The sequence below is a fragment of the Manis javanica genome, chromosome 3 (genome assembly GCF_040802235.1).
Source record: "Manis javanica isolate MJ-LG chromosome 3, MJ_LKY, whole genome shotgun sequence".
Taxonomy (NCBI): Eukaryota; Metazoa; Chordata; class Mammalia; order Pholidota; family Manidae; genus Manis; species Manis javanica.
This window is the reverse complement of record NC_133158.1, coordinates 2,257,062-2,273,020: the sequence shown is the minus strand read 5'-3', so window position 1 is coordinate 2,273,020 and position 15,959 is coordinate 2,257,062. Positions and strand designations below refer to the sequence as shown.

The window sequence follows — 15,959 nt, the reverse complement described above, 5'->3', positions numbered from 1 at the left end:
CCCTACAGAATATAATCTTTTACATTTGCTCAACAGACTTTTTATATTCATCCATGTTGTTGCATTTTGACACTCTTATCATTTTTAAAAAGTTATGTTTTAAGTAAATGTTTGGTAATGTAACATCTATAAGTGTGCAAATCACTAGTCTAGGGCTAAATAAATTTGCAAAAACTATACACCTGTATACTCACCACTCAGATAAATAATATAATAGCAGCATCCCAAAAGCCACTGTCTCTTCCAGCCACTAATGCACACACACCCTTAAACTGAATGTGAAACAGAAAAGAAAATGGATGAATTGTTACTACATACAACATCAGATACACTAAGCTTAGCAAAAGCCAGATATGAGTGGTTATCTATCACCAGCTATTAGCTTCACCTGGTTCTGTACTTCACATACATGGGGCCATAACAGCACGACACCCTACACCTGGATGCTTCTGTCAATATCTGTGATATTCATCTGCACTGTCGTGTGTGGTAACAACTCACTCACTTTCTTCTCTGTATCACAGTCAATGGTATGAATACACCACAATTCATTTTCCCATTCTACTGCTGGTGATCATTTTCTTTTCAGTTTGCAGCAATTATGAATAAATGTGCTACTAATATTTTATACATGTACACTGCTGCTGAATTTACATGTATGGTAAGAACTGCGGGATCATAAGGTCGACTTTGGTAAACAGTGCCCAAGCAGTCATTCCACTTGCTCTCCCACAACGAGGTATGAAAGCAGCAGCTGTTCCACACCCTTAACAGCTCTTGGTATTATTCGTGTTTTGAATTTTAGTCAGTCCAGTGGCTGTGTGGTACACTCTCATTATGGTTTTATTTTGTGTTTCCTTGATGCCTGAGAATAAGCACCTTCCCAAATTTTTATAAACCATTACAGTATGTTTTGTGAGGAGCCTATTCAAGCCTTCTGCCCATTTTTCTGTTGGAATGTCTAATTTTTTATCTGTACTAGTTCTTTATATACTCTGAAAATAAGTCCTTTGTCAAATATGTCACTCTGTGACTTGCCTTTTCCTCCTATCTTTAATGATATCCTTTGAATAAATCTTCATTTTAAAAAAGTATAATTTATTAATCTTTTCCTTTATGATTAATACTTTTTGGATCCTTATAAAAGATCTTTGTCTACCCCAAGGTCAGGAATATTCTCCTATGCTTCCTTCAAGGTGCAGTATTGTTTTATATTTCACATTTAGATGTACCATCAATCTGGAATTGAGTTTGAGGTATATGCTATGAGGCAAGGATCAAGATTTACTTTGTTCATTACTGGCCCAATACCTATATTGAATAGGCATCATTTGTAAATGGACATCAATAGTAAAGGACATCATTTCCCCACTGCACTGCAATGACCACCTTTTTCATATGTTGCTGGACAATATACATGATGGTCTGTTTCTGGACCCTCTATTCTGTTTCATTATTTTGTCTCTGCCCCAAAACCACATGTCTTAATTTATAATAAATCTTTATATCTGGCCCGATAAGTCCTCCAATTTGACTATCTTCATGATTGTCTTGGCACTTGGTAAACTTTTGCAGTTTCATATAAATGGTAGAATCAGCTGTTCAATCTCCACACAACACCCCTAAAAAAAAACTGATGGATTTTTATTGGAATTGCATTAAACCTTATCAACTGTGAAGAACTGATAGCTTTATGACAGTGAGTCTTCCAATCCATAAACATGGTAAATCTTACATTTATTTAGATTTTAATTTCTATCAATAATGTTTTTGTAGTTTTTAATGTAGCTTTTTATATTTTTCATCAGCTTTATTTCTAGGTATTTGGTATTTGTGCTACTATATAAATAACATTTTTTCTTCAGTTTCTAATTCTTTGTTACAAACACATTGAAAAATAATGTATATTTAAAATACTGACATTACAGCCATCAAACTTGCTATATTAAATTCCCTTTATTCTCATGATCTTTTCTACAAATTCTATTAGATGTTCTACATACACAATTGTATCATCTACAAATGATAGTTTCAATGTTATGTTTCCATTCCTCATGTATTTTATTTTTCTTACCTTATCATACTAGCTAGTACCACCAGCACAATGCTCGATACACAGGGTGCCAGCAGGCATCCTTGTCTTGTTTTTTTATCTCAGTGGGAAATCTTTCAATATTTTACAACTGAATATGATGTTTGCTGTAGGCTTTTTAATAAATATTGTTTAGCAGATTAACAAAATTCCCTTCCATTCTTACTTTGTTAAGCCTTTATCATGATGGGATGTTGTTTATATTTCTGTTTTAAGAAAATTTTTAATGACTGCTGCACTGGGCTCCCTTTCCAGATAAGTACATGGTTCCTGGGCCACGGTAGGTAGCACTGATGCCTACATCCACCTTTACTGCAGTCAACTGGGTCCAAGCTCCACTTCCACGCACACTGTCTCCAGGCCCACATAGCAAAGTTTCTGCTCTGTCATTCACATTGGCATGGTTTGAAGTCATGCTGAACTGCTGGCCTAGGCTGCCTACGCTGTTTTCCCATGGTATCAGTTTTGCTTTAGCAATGCCCTGATTTTGCATGATTTCTCCCTAACTTTATTTTTCCATATATCTTGTTGATTTGAGTGTATGATTTTGAAGACTATGTTATTTTTCAATAGTACATAAACATTAAAGCAGAAATACTCATATATATCACAGAAAAGGACAGCAGTCAAGCAAACTCCATTTGAGCATTTTAATGACGTTTTAATTATGACTGATCATGTCCAGCCAATCAGACAGAAACATACAAATGAACTGATTACAATTCTATTCAAATGCAGCTAAGAATGATTGGAAGATTATCTATTTGACTTCAGGAAATCAAAAGTAATCATTTAACGCAGTATGTAAAAATCATGTTCGGACTGCCAACAATGGGTTATTTAATCGTTGCTATTAGATTAGAGCCAACGGCTCCTACCTTCATGATGGAACACAGATCAGGAAGGGTTTTACAGAAGCATCATAATATGGCTAATTATGGCTTCAAAATGATTGCTTATAATGAAGACAAAATAAATGTATATAATACTGCCAAAATGATCACTATTTGTGTGCTTTACAGGTGTATACTTACCTTCACATTTTTCAAGAATCTGAACTGTTTCTCCTATTTCTAAGACCAACCCTTGAGGGACAGGTCCTCGAAAGCTGCATATCACTGGAAAGACAAGGATAAACACATCAATTAGCATTTTTAAATACTGAGACAAGGTCAATGGTACCAAAATTAAGCGCTAAATTTTCTTAACTATATATTCTTCCTTCTTCACTAATTCATCTTTCAAATACATAAGACCCTTCAACTTAACCTATACATTGAAAAGTAATATTAGATAGTTCAGGACAGTAGAGTGTATTTGGGCAAAGTGACTCTTCCAGCAGTGGTGTGCACCTGCAAGCATGTGTGTGAGAACAACTGTGTAAACAAAGTATCTCTCCCTCAGCATGACCTGTGTTCAAGTATCCTTTTGGGGCAAGTATGTATCAGTTACTTAAGAAAAAAATTAAAATTGAAAGTGTCTTATCTACTATAAACAGACAAATAGATATTTTTATGAAGAATCACGAAATAAATATGATTATGGCTTTGAGAAACAAAATCCCCATAATAAAAATGAAAACAGAAATTAATGAAATAAAAAGCAAATGTACAACAGAGAAAATTTATAGATACCAAAACCTCATCTTTTTTTTTAGAAAACTGATAAATTGATTCCAAAATATATAAGAAAACAAAGCACCAAGAGCAGTCCTGTCAATCATGAAGGACTTACACTATTACATATCAAGGCTTATAATCTAAAATTTGTTCTTGGAAACACTAACACTGATAGACACCTAGGCAAGACTGATCAGAGAAAAAGAGTAAAGGTACAAATTAGCAATACCAGCAATCAAAACATTTATGGTTAAAAACATTTAGGTAATTAATAATTAAGTGATGTATAAAAGGATACTACAAAAAGTTTTATATCAACAGACTTGAAAATTTAGGATGGATGGGCAAATTTATAGAAAAATAAAACTGACAGAAACTTGAACAATCCTATATCTATTAAGGAAAAGTGAATCTATAATTAAAACCTTCCCACAAATGAGATCCCAGGTCCTGGTTACTCTACCAGTGAATTTGTCCAAATGTCTGAGGTAGAAACACCAACCTTAGTAAACTTGTTTAAGAGAATAAGCACAGGGGATTCATTCTGAACTCAGAATGACAATAAAACCTGATAAGGGGCATTATAAGAAAAGAAAGTTATAGGCCAATCTCTCTCATGATCATAGATGCAAAAATCTTTTTTAAAAAATAAGCAACTCAAATCCAACTATATATAAAAAGAGTGCTGCATCATGACCAACTGGGGTTTATTCCAGGAGTTGGTTTAATACTGGAAAATCAATAAAGGAAAAAATCATATGACCATCCTCATAAATGGAAGGGGCATTTGATAAACTTCAACATCCACTAGTGACTAAACCTCTTAATAAACCAAGAATAGAAGGGAACTTCCTTAATCTGATGAAAGCTACATACAAGGTGTCTATACACAATAGTTAAATACTGGACACTTTATCACTAAGGTTAAGAACAAGAAAAGGGAGTCCACTACCATTTCTATTCAGCATTGCACTAAAGGGTCAGCAGTGAAACTAAGCTTTCAGTAGAGCTTAAGGTAAATGATAAAACAAAAATTTAAAACTCACTTATATAATTCTTGCTTTCATTTCACACCACAAAAAAATTTAAATTTCAAAAACAATTTATCAAAAGGAGGAAAGTCTGAAAACTGTCATAAGCCAAGAGCAGCATTAGGGAGACCTGACAACTAAATGTGGTACCGAAGGATGAGATCCTGGAACCTAAAAATAAAAAACACATGAGAAAAGCTCTGCATTCTTAATAAAATATCACCTTAGTTAACAATGGTAGGTCAATACTGGTTCACTGTGACAAGTGTGCCACACTAATGTAAGATGTTAATAAGGGAAACTGGGGGTGGAATATATGGAACTCTCAGCAATATCTTCAAAATTTTTCTGAAAACATAAAACTTCTTCTGTAAAGGAACAAAATATGTTGAAGATAAAAAGATTTAAGTTCACAACCTCAGTGTCCATCAGCAGATGAATGGATAAAGAAGATGTGGTACATACACACAATGGAATATTATTCAGCCATAAGAAGAAAACAAATCCTACCATTTGCAACCACATGGATGGAGCTGGAGGGTATTATGCTCAGTGAAATCAGCCAGGCGGAGAAAGACAAGTATCAAATGATTTCACTCATCTGTGGAGTATGAATACAAAGCAAATCTGAAGGAACAAAACAGCAGCAGACTCACAGAACCCAAGAGTGGACTAACAGGTACCAAAGGGAAGGGGACTGGGGAGGGTGGGAGGGTGGGGAGGGGCTAAGGGGGAAGAGGCATCGCGACCAGCACACATGATGCAGCAGTGGAGGGGAACACAGAAAAGGCAGTACATACAGAGAAGACAAGTAGTGATTCTATAGCATCTTACTACGCTTGATGGACAGTGACTGTAATGGGGTATGTGGGGGGGACTTGATAATAGAGGGAGTCTAGTAACCATAATGCTGTTCAAGTAATTGTATATAAACAATATCAAAAATAAAAAATAAAAAACAAGAAAAAAACAAGAAAACATGTCTTGAGTAGTGACTCTATAGCATCTTACTACACTGATGGACAGTGACTGCAATGGGGTGTAGGGGGAACTTGATAATATGGAAAAATGTAGTAACCACAATGTTGCTCATGTGAAACCTTCATAAGATTGTATATCAATGATAACTTAACAACAAAAAAAAAACATGTCTTGCAGACTTCTCAGAGAACAGCGAACATTAGGAGGTTTAAGAAACTAGATTCCAGAAGGGGTAACCCTTTCTTAGGTGGTAAGAAAGAAACCAGAGACAAGAAACTGCTGGGGACATTTGAGACATGGGCAGATGAAGCCTGCCACAAAGAGGAGTCTGCTGGGATGAGGAGAAACCAGTGGAGTTCTTCACAAACACGAGCTGTGGCGCTGATAACACAGTGGAACCTTGGAGGGTCCAAAATGCAGGGCTAGTTCTCCCACACACTGCTGATCTTCTGCAAGAAAGGCTTACTGGGTGGGGCAGTGGCAGGCTGAGGGTGGAGGGCTGGTGGAGGGGGTAGGAAGCTGGAAAGGAAGAAAGAGGTCTCTGTAGTTCCAGGTACTTAGATACAAAGTCCTACTACAGGAACAAACCTCTAACATTCAACAGGTCATACGCTCAAGAAAATTTGAAACCAGTGAACTGAAAGCAACTGATAGTAAAACCTAGCCACAACCCAACTCACAACATGCTTGACATAGAAAAAACATGCCTTCTCTAGGGAAAAATGATATTCACTTCAGTTTCTGTTGCTTTTATAAGATCCAGCATGAAATCAGAAAATAGTGTACTGAAAGAACTGGAGAAGTGTGGTCTATATTCAATGGAAAAAAAAAAAACAGACTTAATCAGACCTTCAGATGACCCAGATGTTGGTATCAGCATAAGAAAAGTTTAAATGAATATTAGCAATAAATATCTAAGAAAAGATGAGCAAAATACATGACATGAAAGATCTTACACAGAAATGTAATCTCTAAGTAAAAAAATGAAATGGAAATTCAGAACTGAAAATTAGAATATTCCAAATTTCATATTCATTGGATGGGCTTAAGAAGAGAATGAACAGAGCTGAGAAAAGTATTGTGAACTCAAAGACAGGACAATAGAAATTAGCTAACTACAGAAATAAAAAATAAAAAAGAATGAAATAAGAAATATATCAAAAGAGACATGTGGGCCAATAGACATCTCCTAACTCCTTGTCTGAAGTCCCAAAAAAGAGGAGAGAGAGAATAAGCAGAAAAAATATTAGAAGAAATAATGGCTAATAATTTTCCAAAGATGCTTACATTGGAAAAAAATCTCATCATTTTAATCCTTGGGATCCTTTAAGATCGCAACTTAACAAGCTAGAAAAGAAGAAATTTAAATCCAAAGAATGTAGGAGAAAGGAATTAAAGAAGAGCTAAAATCAATGGAATAAAAAAAGAACAATAGGAAAAAAATCCATGAAACTAATAATGGGTTCTTTAAAAAGACTGATAAAATTGATAAACCACTAGCCATAATAACTCAAAAAAAAAAACACTTCTATATAAAGACTTAGGGATAATAGTAGCAGCTTTATTCACAATAGCTTAGCAGTAGAAATAATCCAAATGTTCATCAAGAAAATACATAAAATATGCAATATTCATACAATGCAATACCACCTAGCAATACAAAATAAAGATCAATTACTGATACAGTTAACACATTGGATGAATATCACAAACATTATGCTGAGTAAAAGAAGTTAGATGCAGAAGTGTACATAAGACATAATTCCATTTACAAAATGACATAGAAGAAGCTAAATCAATCTAAGGTGAATAAAATAAGAACACCAGTTACCTCTAGAGAAATAGGAATTGATTGGATAAGCACAAAAAGAACATTCTGGAAAGACAAACATTTGGAAGAAAGAGTGTTTGGACTGAGTTATGTAAGTTATACTCCAGTCAAAACTGTACATTAAAATTTCAATTCAAAATGTAAATTTTAACTCAAAATGGATCAAAGACTAAATGTAAGAGCCAAACTATAAAATTCTTAAAGAAAATATAGGAGTAAATCTTCATGACTGTAAATTAGTTAATGGTTTCTTAAAATTCTTAAGTTGCAACGGGCATGTTCAGAAAGTGAAAAGCACAACATGGGGAATGGGAGAAAATATTTACAAATCATATACCATTATAAAGGATCTGCATCCAGAACACATAAAGAACTTTTACAGCAATAAAAAAATTTTTAATGGACAAAGGATCTTTGCTAAGAAGATATGCAAATAGCCAACAAGTACATGAAAAGTACATGCTCAACATAACAGTCATTAGTGAAATGCTAATTAAAATCATGGGATACCACTTCATATACACCAGGATGGCTATAATCAAAAAGACTAACAATAAAAATGTGGGGATATATTACTGGTGGGAATGTAAAAATTGTGCAGCAGCTGTGGAAAATAGTTTCACAGTTACTCAAAAAATTAAGCAATAATTATCATTTGAGAGAGCATCTCTATGCTTAGGTATACACCCCAAGAGAGAATTGAAAACATATGCTCACTAAAAAACTTATACACAGATGTTCATCACAGAATTCAGAATAGCCAAAAAATGGAAACAATCCACATATCCATCAACTGATGAATGGATAAACAAAATGTAATATATCTATACAATGGAATATTACTGGTCTATAAAAAGAACAAAGTACTGAAAAATGCTACAACATAGATGACCCCTAAAAGTCTATGCTAAGTTTAAAAAGGCAGACACAAACGGCCACATATTGTATGATTCCATTTATATGAAGGGTCCAGAATAGGGAAAGCCAGGACACAGAAAGTAGATTAATGCTTATCACATCTTGGGGAGGAGAGAGGACTGGGGAGTGACTGCTATTGGGTATAGCAATTCTTCACAGAGTGATGAAAATATTCTAAAATTAGAGTGGTAATGGCTACACAACCTTTTGAATATATTAAAACCACTAAATTGTACACTTTTTGAAAAAGGCAAAGGAACACAGTAGTTTTCCTTGATTTCTGATGAGTCAACAGATGTTACTAATACTGCTCAGTTATAGTCAAGGAGTCAATGTCAAGTATGAAGTGACTGTAAACACTGAGACAACACTAACTCAGTACAATCTGAAGTGGAAGCTATTAAGATGTGTTAAAATTAATGATGGTGAAAATATACGTGGAGAAGAAAAAGACTTAGTTGGACAAATTTATAAAGCTTGTGAAAATTTAAGACATTTAAAACCTGTGGTTATTTGTGGTATTATTCATCAGCAAGCACTTTGCAGAGATTGTATGACTTTTCATGAGTTAGTCTAACATTAGTCAACAATGAACCTCCTCTGCTTTCATGGACTTGACCATCTTCATACTTCCATGAATTTTTATGAGAAACAGAAGCTAAGTATCCTGACTTGCTCAAGTGTACAGCAGCAAGATGGCTTATTAGTGGTCAGTTTTATTGGAATTTTATTGAGTTTAGAGCTGATTGATTTTTTTTTAATGAGAACTGCCCTCAACCACTATTATCAAATAATAAATGGTTTTGGAAATTAGCTTTTGCTTCAGTCTTGATAATGCTTCTAAATGAACGCCACTTAAAGCCATGCTTATTTGTGAAACATGTACCTACAGAAAAATCACTTCGGTGATGTGAATCACAGCTAATGTCAAGCTGCTTCATAAACTTCCCATAATGTCAAAAGTTAAAATAAGCAGGATCTCCATTCTAACCCAAATATGCAGCACATATACATTTTTGTGCTTCAAGTGCAGTTCCTACATTGTTTGTTTTTTTTTACTTCAGTACAACTGCAAAGGAAATTTCTGTATTTCAAAATCCATTTAATGGTGCAATTGAGGAATTTCTACCTAACCATCCATTGGAAATACCTTAACCTGTAATGTGATGACAGGCTAAATGGTAAATAACAAGAGAAGATGCTAATAAATGATGTATTAATTTATTCTCAAATTAAAATACTTGCTTATCAACTGACATCAGTACTTGGAAATACCTATCTGAGGAGGTATTTATAAAAATGAAAAATGTAAAATCTCATTACAGATCTGCATTTACAGATGAAGATTTGTAACCAATTTCGATCACAGGGATCATTCGTATTGAACATCAATTAAACAAAATGTTAATCCCCAAAAAAACCCTATTCTTGTCATTAGATGTAAATTACAAAAAAAATCGCTCAATTGTTATAGTTTGAATTTTATCAGTTCACAAATGTGTGGATATTTGTTTCCTTCCGTGTTGTATAAGTACCTATATTATATATTAAATTTTGCCTCTTGGCCCATAAAGTTTAAAATATTTACTCTCTTGTCGTATAGAGAAAACAGTTGTCAACTCCTAGTATCAAGCAAAAATAATTGTGTATTTATAGTATTCTGAAAGGTAAAATATGTCACAAAGAATCACGAAGTATGGAAGGCAGGAATTTATACTGTTTTAGGTCATTACATTTCATGAGAAGTAGTTTAGTATTTGTTCACTGACTGCCTCTACTTTGTGATCACTGAATGGTTTTTTATCTCTTCTCCAGTATATTTTAGAACTACATAACACACTTTCTAACAGGATTTACAAAGCTTCTTATGAATTATCATTTTCCATTCAACAATTTCCCTAAGAATCAGGAGGGAAAAGAACAAAGCAACATTCTTTTATGTACTGGGATTTATTTCAAAGCATCAAAATATAAGAATACAAGTAATATATCCTGCTATTGTGCATGTAATTATAGTATCATCATAATCTCAAGATGCAAAGACTACTATGAATTTCACTTAACATTTATTTACATAAACTATGTATTCACTGCATTAAAACAACTGATAAAAAATCAACTCTTTCTAAAACCCTCCAACAATCATGTTACAGATCCAATGACACAAGAAAAAATGACCTCAAGGACACTTTTTCCTTAAAAAATAGTTTGAATTCAACAAGATACCACATTATCACTTTGTACTGCTTTAGAAACCCACAAAAATATTTCAGTCCTTTACATATCTCAATTTTTATTTCTAGGTTAAAAATGTATATCAAAATAGTTTTACTTCTGAAGCATTATTGCATTGCTATTTTAATTAATCCCTAGATGATTACATTAAATGAGAAGTCATCCCAACAACAGTCATTTTTGTATTAGCCATACCAATGAAAGGAAAACAAATGTGGCTCAAACAAAATAATTTGTTGGGCTTTGCAATACATGATCTCTTGTAACAGATCTGTCCTCTTAATGAAGTTCTGCTTGAACCAACAATGAAATTAATTTGCAGTCGTTGAGCTGGTTGAGGCAGTGACACAATGTGGGAGCAAATAGACAGCAAAGGAAATGCAGCTTGTGGCATACAAAAATGGCCATGAACAATGCCAAAGTAATGCACACCTCTTTCCCCACTGATAATTAGCTGTCACTGAGCACTAACCTCATGGAAAGCCAGGGAAGCACTGCAATTCAAAATCAAAGGTAGATCATATGTTCCTTAAGGGCTAATAGGAAATTGAACAAAGGCCAGTATGTATAATGACTTGAGAACAGAGATGTAAATAAGAAAATAGCTATGGAGCAAGGCTCCAAAGAAAATAATATCAGTTAAATGTCACCTTAGTGTATCTCGAATGATTAAGTTTACAGAAATGGCCCAAGATTTTTATCTGACCTCTTACTAGAAAGTAAATATGCCAATTTAACTGTAATTTGCTTCTAGATAGACTTCTTTACCTTTCTGTTTAGAATAGTTACTGGGTGATGGGGACTCACTATCATCGGATTTTTCTATGAGCCATGGTTAAACCGCAGGGTTAGTCAAAGATGAGGTTCACTGACAGGATTGAGAAAAATAATTATAAAAACAAGTTTCACAATAACACTATAAGTTGGTCATGGGGATGGTAGTACAGCCTGGAGAATACAGTTAATGTTCCTTTAACATCTTCACTAGAGGGGGTGATGATTTAATAATATGAGTAACTGCTGAAGCACTGTGTTGTATATTTGAAACTAACATAAGATTGTATATAAATGATACTTTAATTTTTTTAAAAAGTTTGGAAAAATATTGACCATAAATAGGTTCATAAAACGATACTTTAATTTTTTTTTAAAGTTTGGAAAGATATTGACCGTAAATAGGTTCATAAAAATATCTACCCTTAATAAGCCATTCCAGCTTTAAGCCAAAAACAAGCTAATTGTCTGGAGCTATTTACAAAGTCATTACAGAAGAAAACCGTAAGTTTTACTTCTTTCTTTCAATTCCCCTTTATCCCAAATGTAATCCTTCCACCCCTATTCCTATTCCCTGTACCATACTGCACCCTGGAAATGTACTTCCAACAGAACATAAGTGATAAAAGCACATGTACAGCTATGCAAACATCAAGTGTCCAGTCGTCCTAGCCTGTAGAAGCAGAACAAGATGTTAATTAAATGTCTGGAGTAAGTGTTGATAGAAACTAACTGATAAAGGCCTATTCCCATTTTGAGCACTTTCCTAGGCAGATCACACACATTATCTGATTTAATCTCAATTTCAGAAGGAAGGAAGGAAGTTACTTATCTCCAGGAGAAACTTAGACGGCGGTCTTCTAGGCCTAAAGAACAGCATTACTTATTATAATAAATAAAAATGCATTCAAAGAGAGTTCATCTGATTCATAGTAGTCACCTTATCTATCCTTCATTATCAGTCCCAAAAACAACCTACTAAATAATTTTTTATTTTAGTATATTTGATAGACAATATTGTATTAGTTTCAGGTGTACAACATAGTGATTCTACATTTACATATATTACAAAATGCTCACCACAGTAAGTCTAGTTACCATCTGTTACCATACATAGTAATCACAATATTATTGGCTATATTCTCTATACTGTACTTTACATCCCCAATGACTTATTTATTTTATAGCTAGACATTTGTACCTCTTAATTCCCTTCACCTATGTCATTCATCTCCCCATGCCACCCCTTTCCTCTGGCAACCACCAGATTGTTCTATGTATTTATGAGTCATTTTGGGGGTTTTTTTCTCATTTGTTTTTTAGATTACACATTTAAGGAAATCATCACATCATCTTTCTTATTTCACTTAGAAAATACCTTTCAGGTCCATCCATGTTGTCACAAATGGCAAGATTTCTTTGTTTTCCATGGCTGAATAACATTCCATTGTAAATATGTCCCACATCTTTATCCATTCACCTATCAATAAACACTTAGGTTGATTCCATTACTTGGCTATTGTAAATAATGCTGCAATAAACAGGGGTGCACGCATCTTTTCAAATTAGTGTTATATTTTCTTTGGATAAAGACCCAGAAGTGGAATTGCTGGATGGTACAGTAGTTCTATTAATTTTTTGAGGAACCTCAATACTGTTTTCTGCAGTGGTTGCACCAATTTATTTTCCCACCAACATTGCATGAGGGTCCTCTTCTCTCCACACCCTTAACATACTCGGTATTTCTTTTCTTGTTGATACTAGCCACTCTGACTGGTGTGAGGTGGTATCTCATTGTGATTTCTGATTTGCCTGACGACTGGTGATGCGGAGCATTTTATCATGTGTCTGTTGGCCATCTTTATGCTTCTTTGGGAAAATGTCTACTATTCAGTTCCTCTACCCATTTTTAAATCAAGTTATTTGGGGGTTTTGGCATTGAGTTTTATGAGTTCTATATTTTGCATATCAGTCCCATATCAGATATATTATTTGTGAATATATACTCCCAATTCAGTGATCACCTTTTTGTTTTGCTGATGGTTTCCTTCACTGTGCAGAAGCTTTTAGTTTAATGTATCTCACTTAGGTTCTTTTGCTTTTGTTTCCCTTGCCTGGGGAGACGTACCCAGAAAAAAATTGCTAAATCCAATGTCCCAGAGTTTACTGCCTGTATTTTCTTTAAGGAGTTTTATGGTTTCAGGTTTTATATTTAGGTCAATCCACTTTGAGTTTATTTTTGTGCATGATATGACAGTGGTCAAGTTTCATTCTTTGGCACGTAGCCATCCAGTTTACCCAATATTATTTATTGAAGAGACTGTCTTTTTCCTGTTGTATAGTCTTGCCTCCTTTGCTGTGGATTAACTGACCACGTAAGTTGTTTACTTCTAGGCTCTCTATTCTGTTCCATTGATCTATGTGTCTATTTTTGTGCCAGTACCATACTGTTTTGATTCTGTAGTATTACAATCTGCAGTATAGTTTGAACTAGGGAGCATGATACCTCCAATTTTGTTCTTCTCTTTCAAGACTGCTTTGGCTATTTGGGGTCTTTTGTGATTCCTTACAAATTTTAGAATTATTTGTTATAGTTCTGTAAAAAATGTCATTAGGATTTTGATAGGGATTGTACTGAACTGTACACTGCTGTGAGTAATATGGACATTTTAACAATGTTGATCCTTCCAATCATAGTATATCTTTCCATTTATTTGTGTCATCTTCAATTCTTTTTTATCAATGTTTTATAGTTCTCACAGTACAGGTCTTTCACCTCCTTTTTAGGCATTTTTTAAATTTTTGGTGCAGTTGTAAAAGGGATTGTTTTGTTTTTCTGCTAGCTCATTTTTAATACACAGAAATGCAATAGACTTCTGTATACTGATGTTGTATCCTGCAACTTTACTGAATTCCTTTATTAGTTCTAAGAGTTTTTTGGTGGAGTCATTAAGGTTTTCTACAAACAGTATTATCATATCATCTGCAAATAGTGACAATTTTACATCTTCCTTACCAATTTGGATGCCTTTTATTTCTTTTTCTTGTCTAACTGCTGTGGGTAGGATTTCTAGTACTCTTTTGAGTAAGAACAGTGAGAATGAGCATCCTTGTCTAGTTCCTGGATTTAGAAGAAAAGCTTTCAGCTTTTCACCACTGAGTATGATGTTAGCTGTGGGTTTGTCGTATATGGTCTTTACTATGTTGAAATATTTTCCCTCCACACCCATTTTGTTGAGAGTTTTTATCATGAATGAATGTTGAAGTTTGTCAAATGCTTTTCAGCAACTATTGACATGATCATGTGGTTTTTACCCCTCCTTTTGTTAATGTGGTGTATCACTTTGATTGATTTATGAATATTGTACCATCCTTGCATCCCTGGAATAAATCCCACTTGGTCATGATGGATGATCCTTTTGATGTATTTTTGAATTCAGTTTGCTAATATTTTGTTGAGGGTTTTTATATCTATGTTCATTAGCGATATTGGTCTGTAATTTTCCCTTTTTGTAGTATTTTCAGACAGCTGATTTTTTTTCAAGATACAAAGACAATGCAGTGGGAAAAGGATAGCCTATTCAACAAATGGTGCCAGAACAACTCAATATACACATAAAAAATGAACTTAGACCCATACCTTACACAATATCCATTAAAAGAAAAAGAAAAAACTCAAACTGGATAAAAGACCTAATTATAAACCTAAATCTATAAAATTCCATAAGACAACATCAAAGAAAATCAGTATGATCTTGAATTAGGCAAAGATTTCTTAGATAAGACACTGAAAGCATAATCCATAATAGAGCAAACTGATAAATTAGACTTCAAAATTTAAAACTTTTGCTCCTTGAAATACACTGTTAAGAGAATAAAAAGACAAGATACAGAGTAAAAAAATACATTTAAAGAAGTATGTCTCTGGTGCAGGACTTATGTCCCAAATGTATTTTAAAAGTTTTAAAACCCATCAATTAGAGTGATGTCACACACAACAGAGTAGGAAGTTGTACAAGTTGGTCCCTCTACTGAGAGAACCAGTAATCTGGGAAAAACAACCAGAATCAACGATCTTGGCACTCTAGAACCTAACTGGACAGTTATAACAATCAGAAAAGTGTTCACTATGAAGGATGAAAGGAGAGAGAGCTGATCTTCAGTAGGAGAACAGCACATACAAATCAGCTACCCCAGCCCCTGCCTCAGCCTTTGCTCAGCAATGGGAATGGCAGCCCTCCCCCTACTGGAGCAGCCACCTGGAAGACCTGGTCCTCCAAACACTCAGTATTACACACATTTTTGACAGTCTGGTCAATCTCTGAAGGACCAGTACAGATGTTTGCCTTAGTTGTGACCCAATTTCATTATAATAGCATCAAAAAGAATAAAATAAAAAAATAAAACCAAAGAGGCACAAGACTTGTATGCTGACAACTATAAAAACAGTGAGAGAAACTGAAGATTTTTTAAGTAGT

The 15,959-nt window shown here is 34.2% G+C and overlaps 1 protein-coding gene across 10 annotated transcripts in view; it reads right to left on the bottom strand.

Moving 5' to 3' along the window:
- Window positions 1-15,959, bottom strand: part of DOCK3 (dedicator of cytokinesis 3) — a 323,372-nt gene that overhangs the window by 261,007 nt on the left and 46,406 nt on the right. For all 10 annotated transcript variants that reach the window (XR_012128871.1, XM_073230632.1, XM_073230639.1 and 7 more), the window contains exon 2: window positions 3,127-3,210. Coding sequence is in view for 9 of the 10 variants with exons in the window: in XM_073230632.1 (XP_073086733.1) it covers window positions 3,127-3,210 (84 nt within the window). In the remaining variant the exon portion in view is untranslated. The remainder of the gene's footprint in view (window positions 1-3,126; window positions 3,211-15,959) is intronic.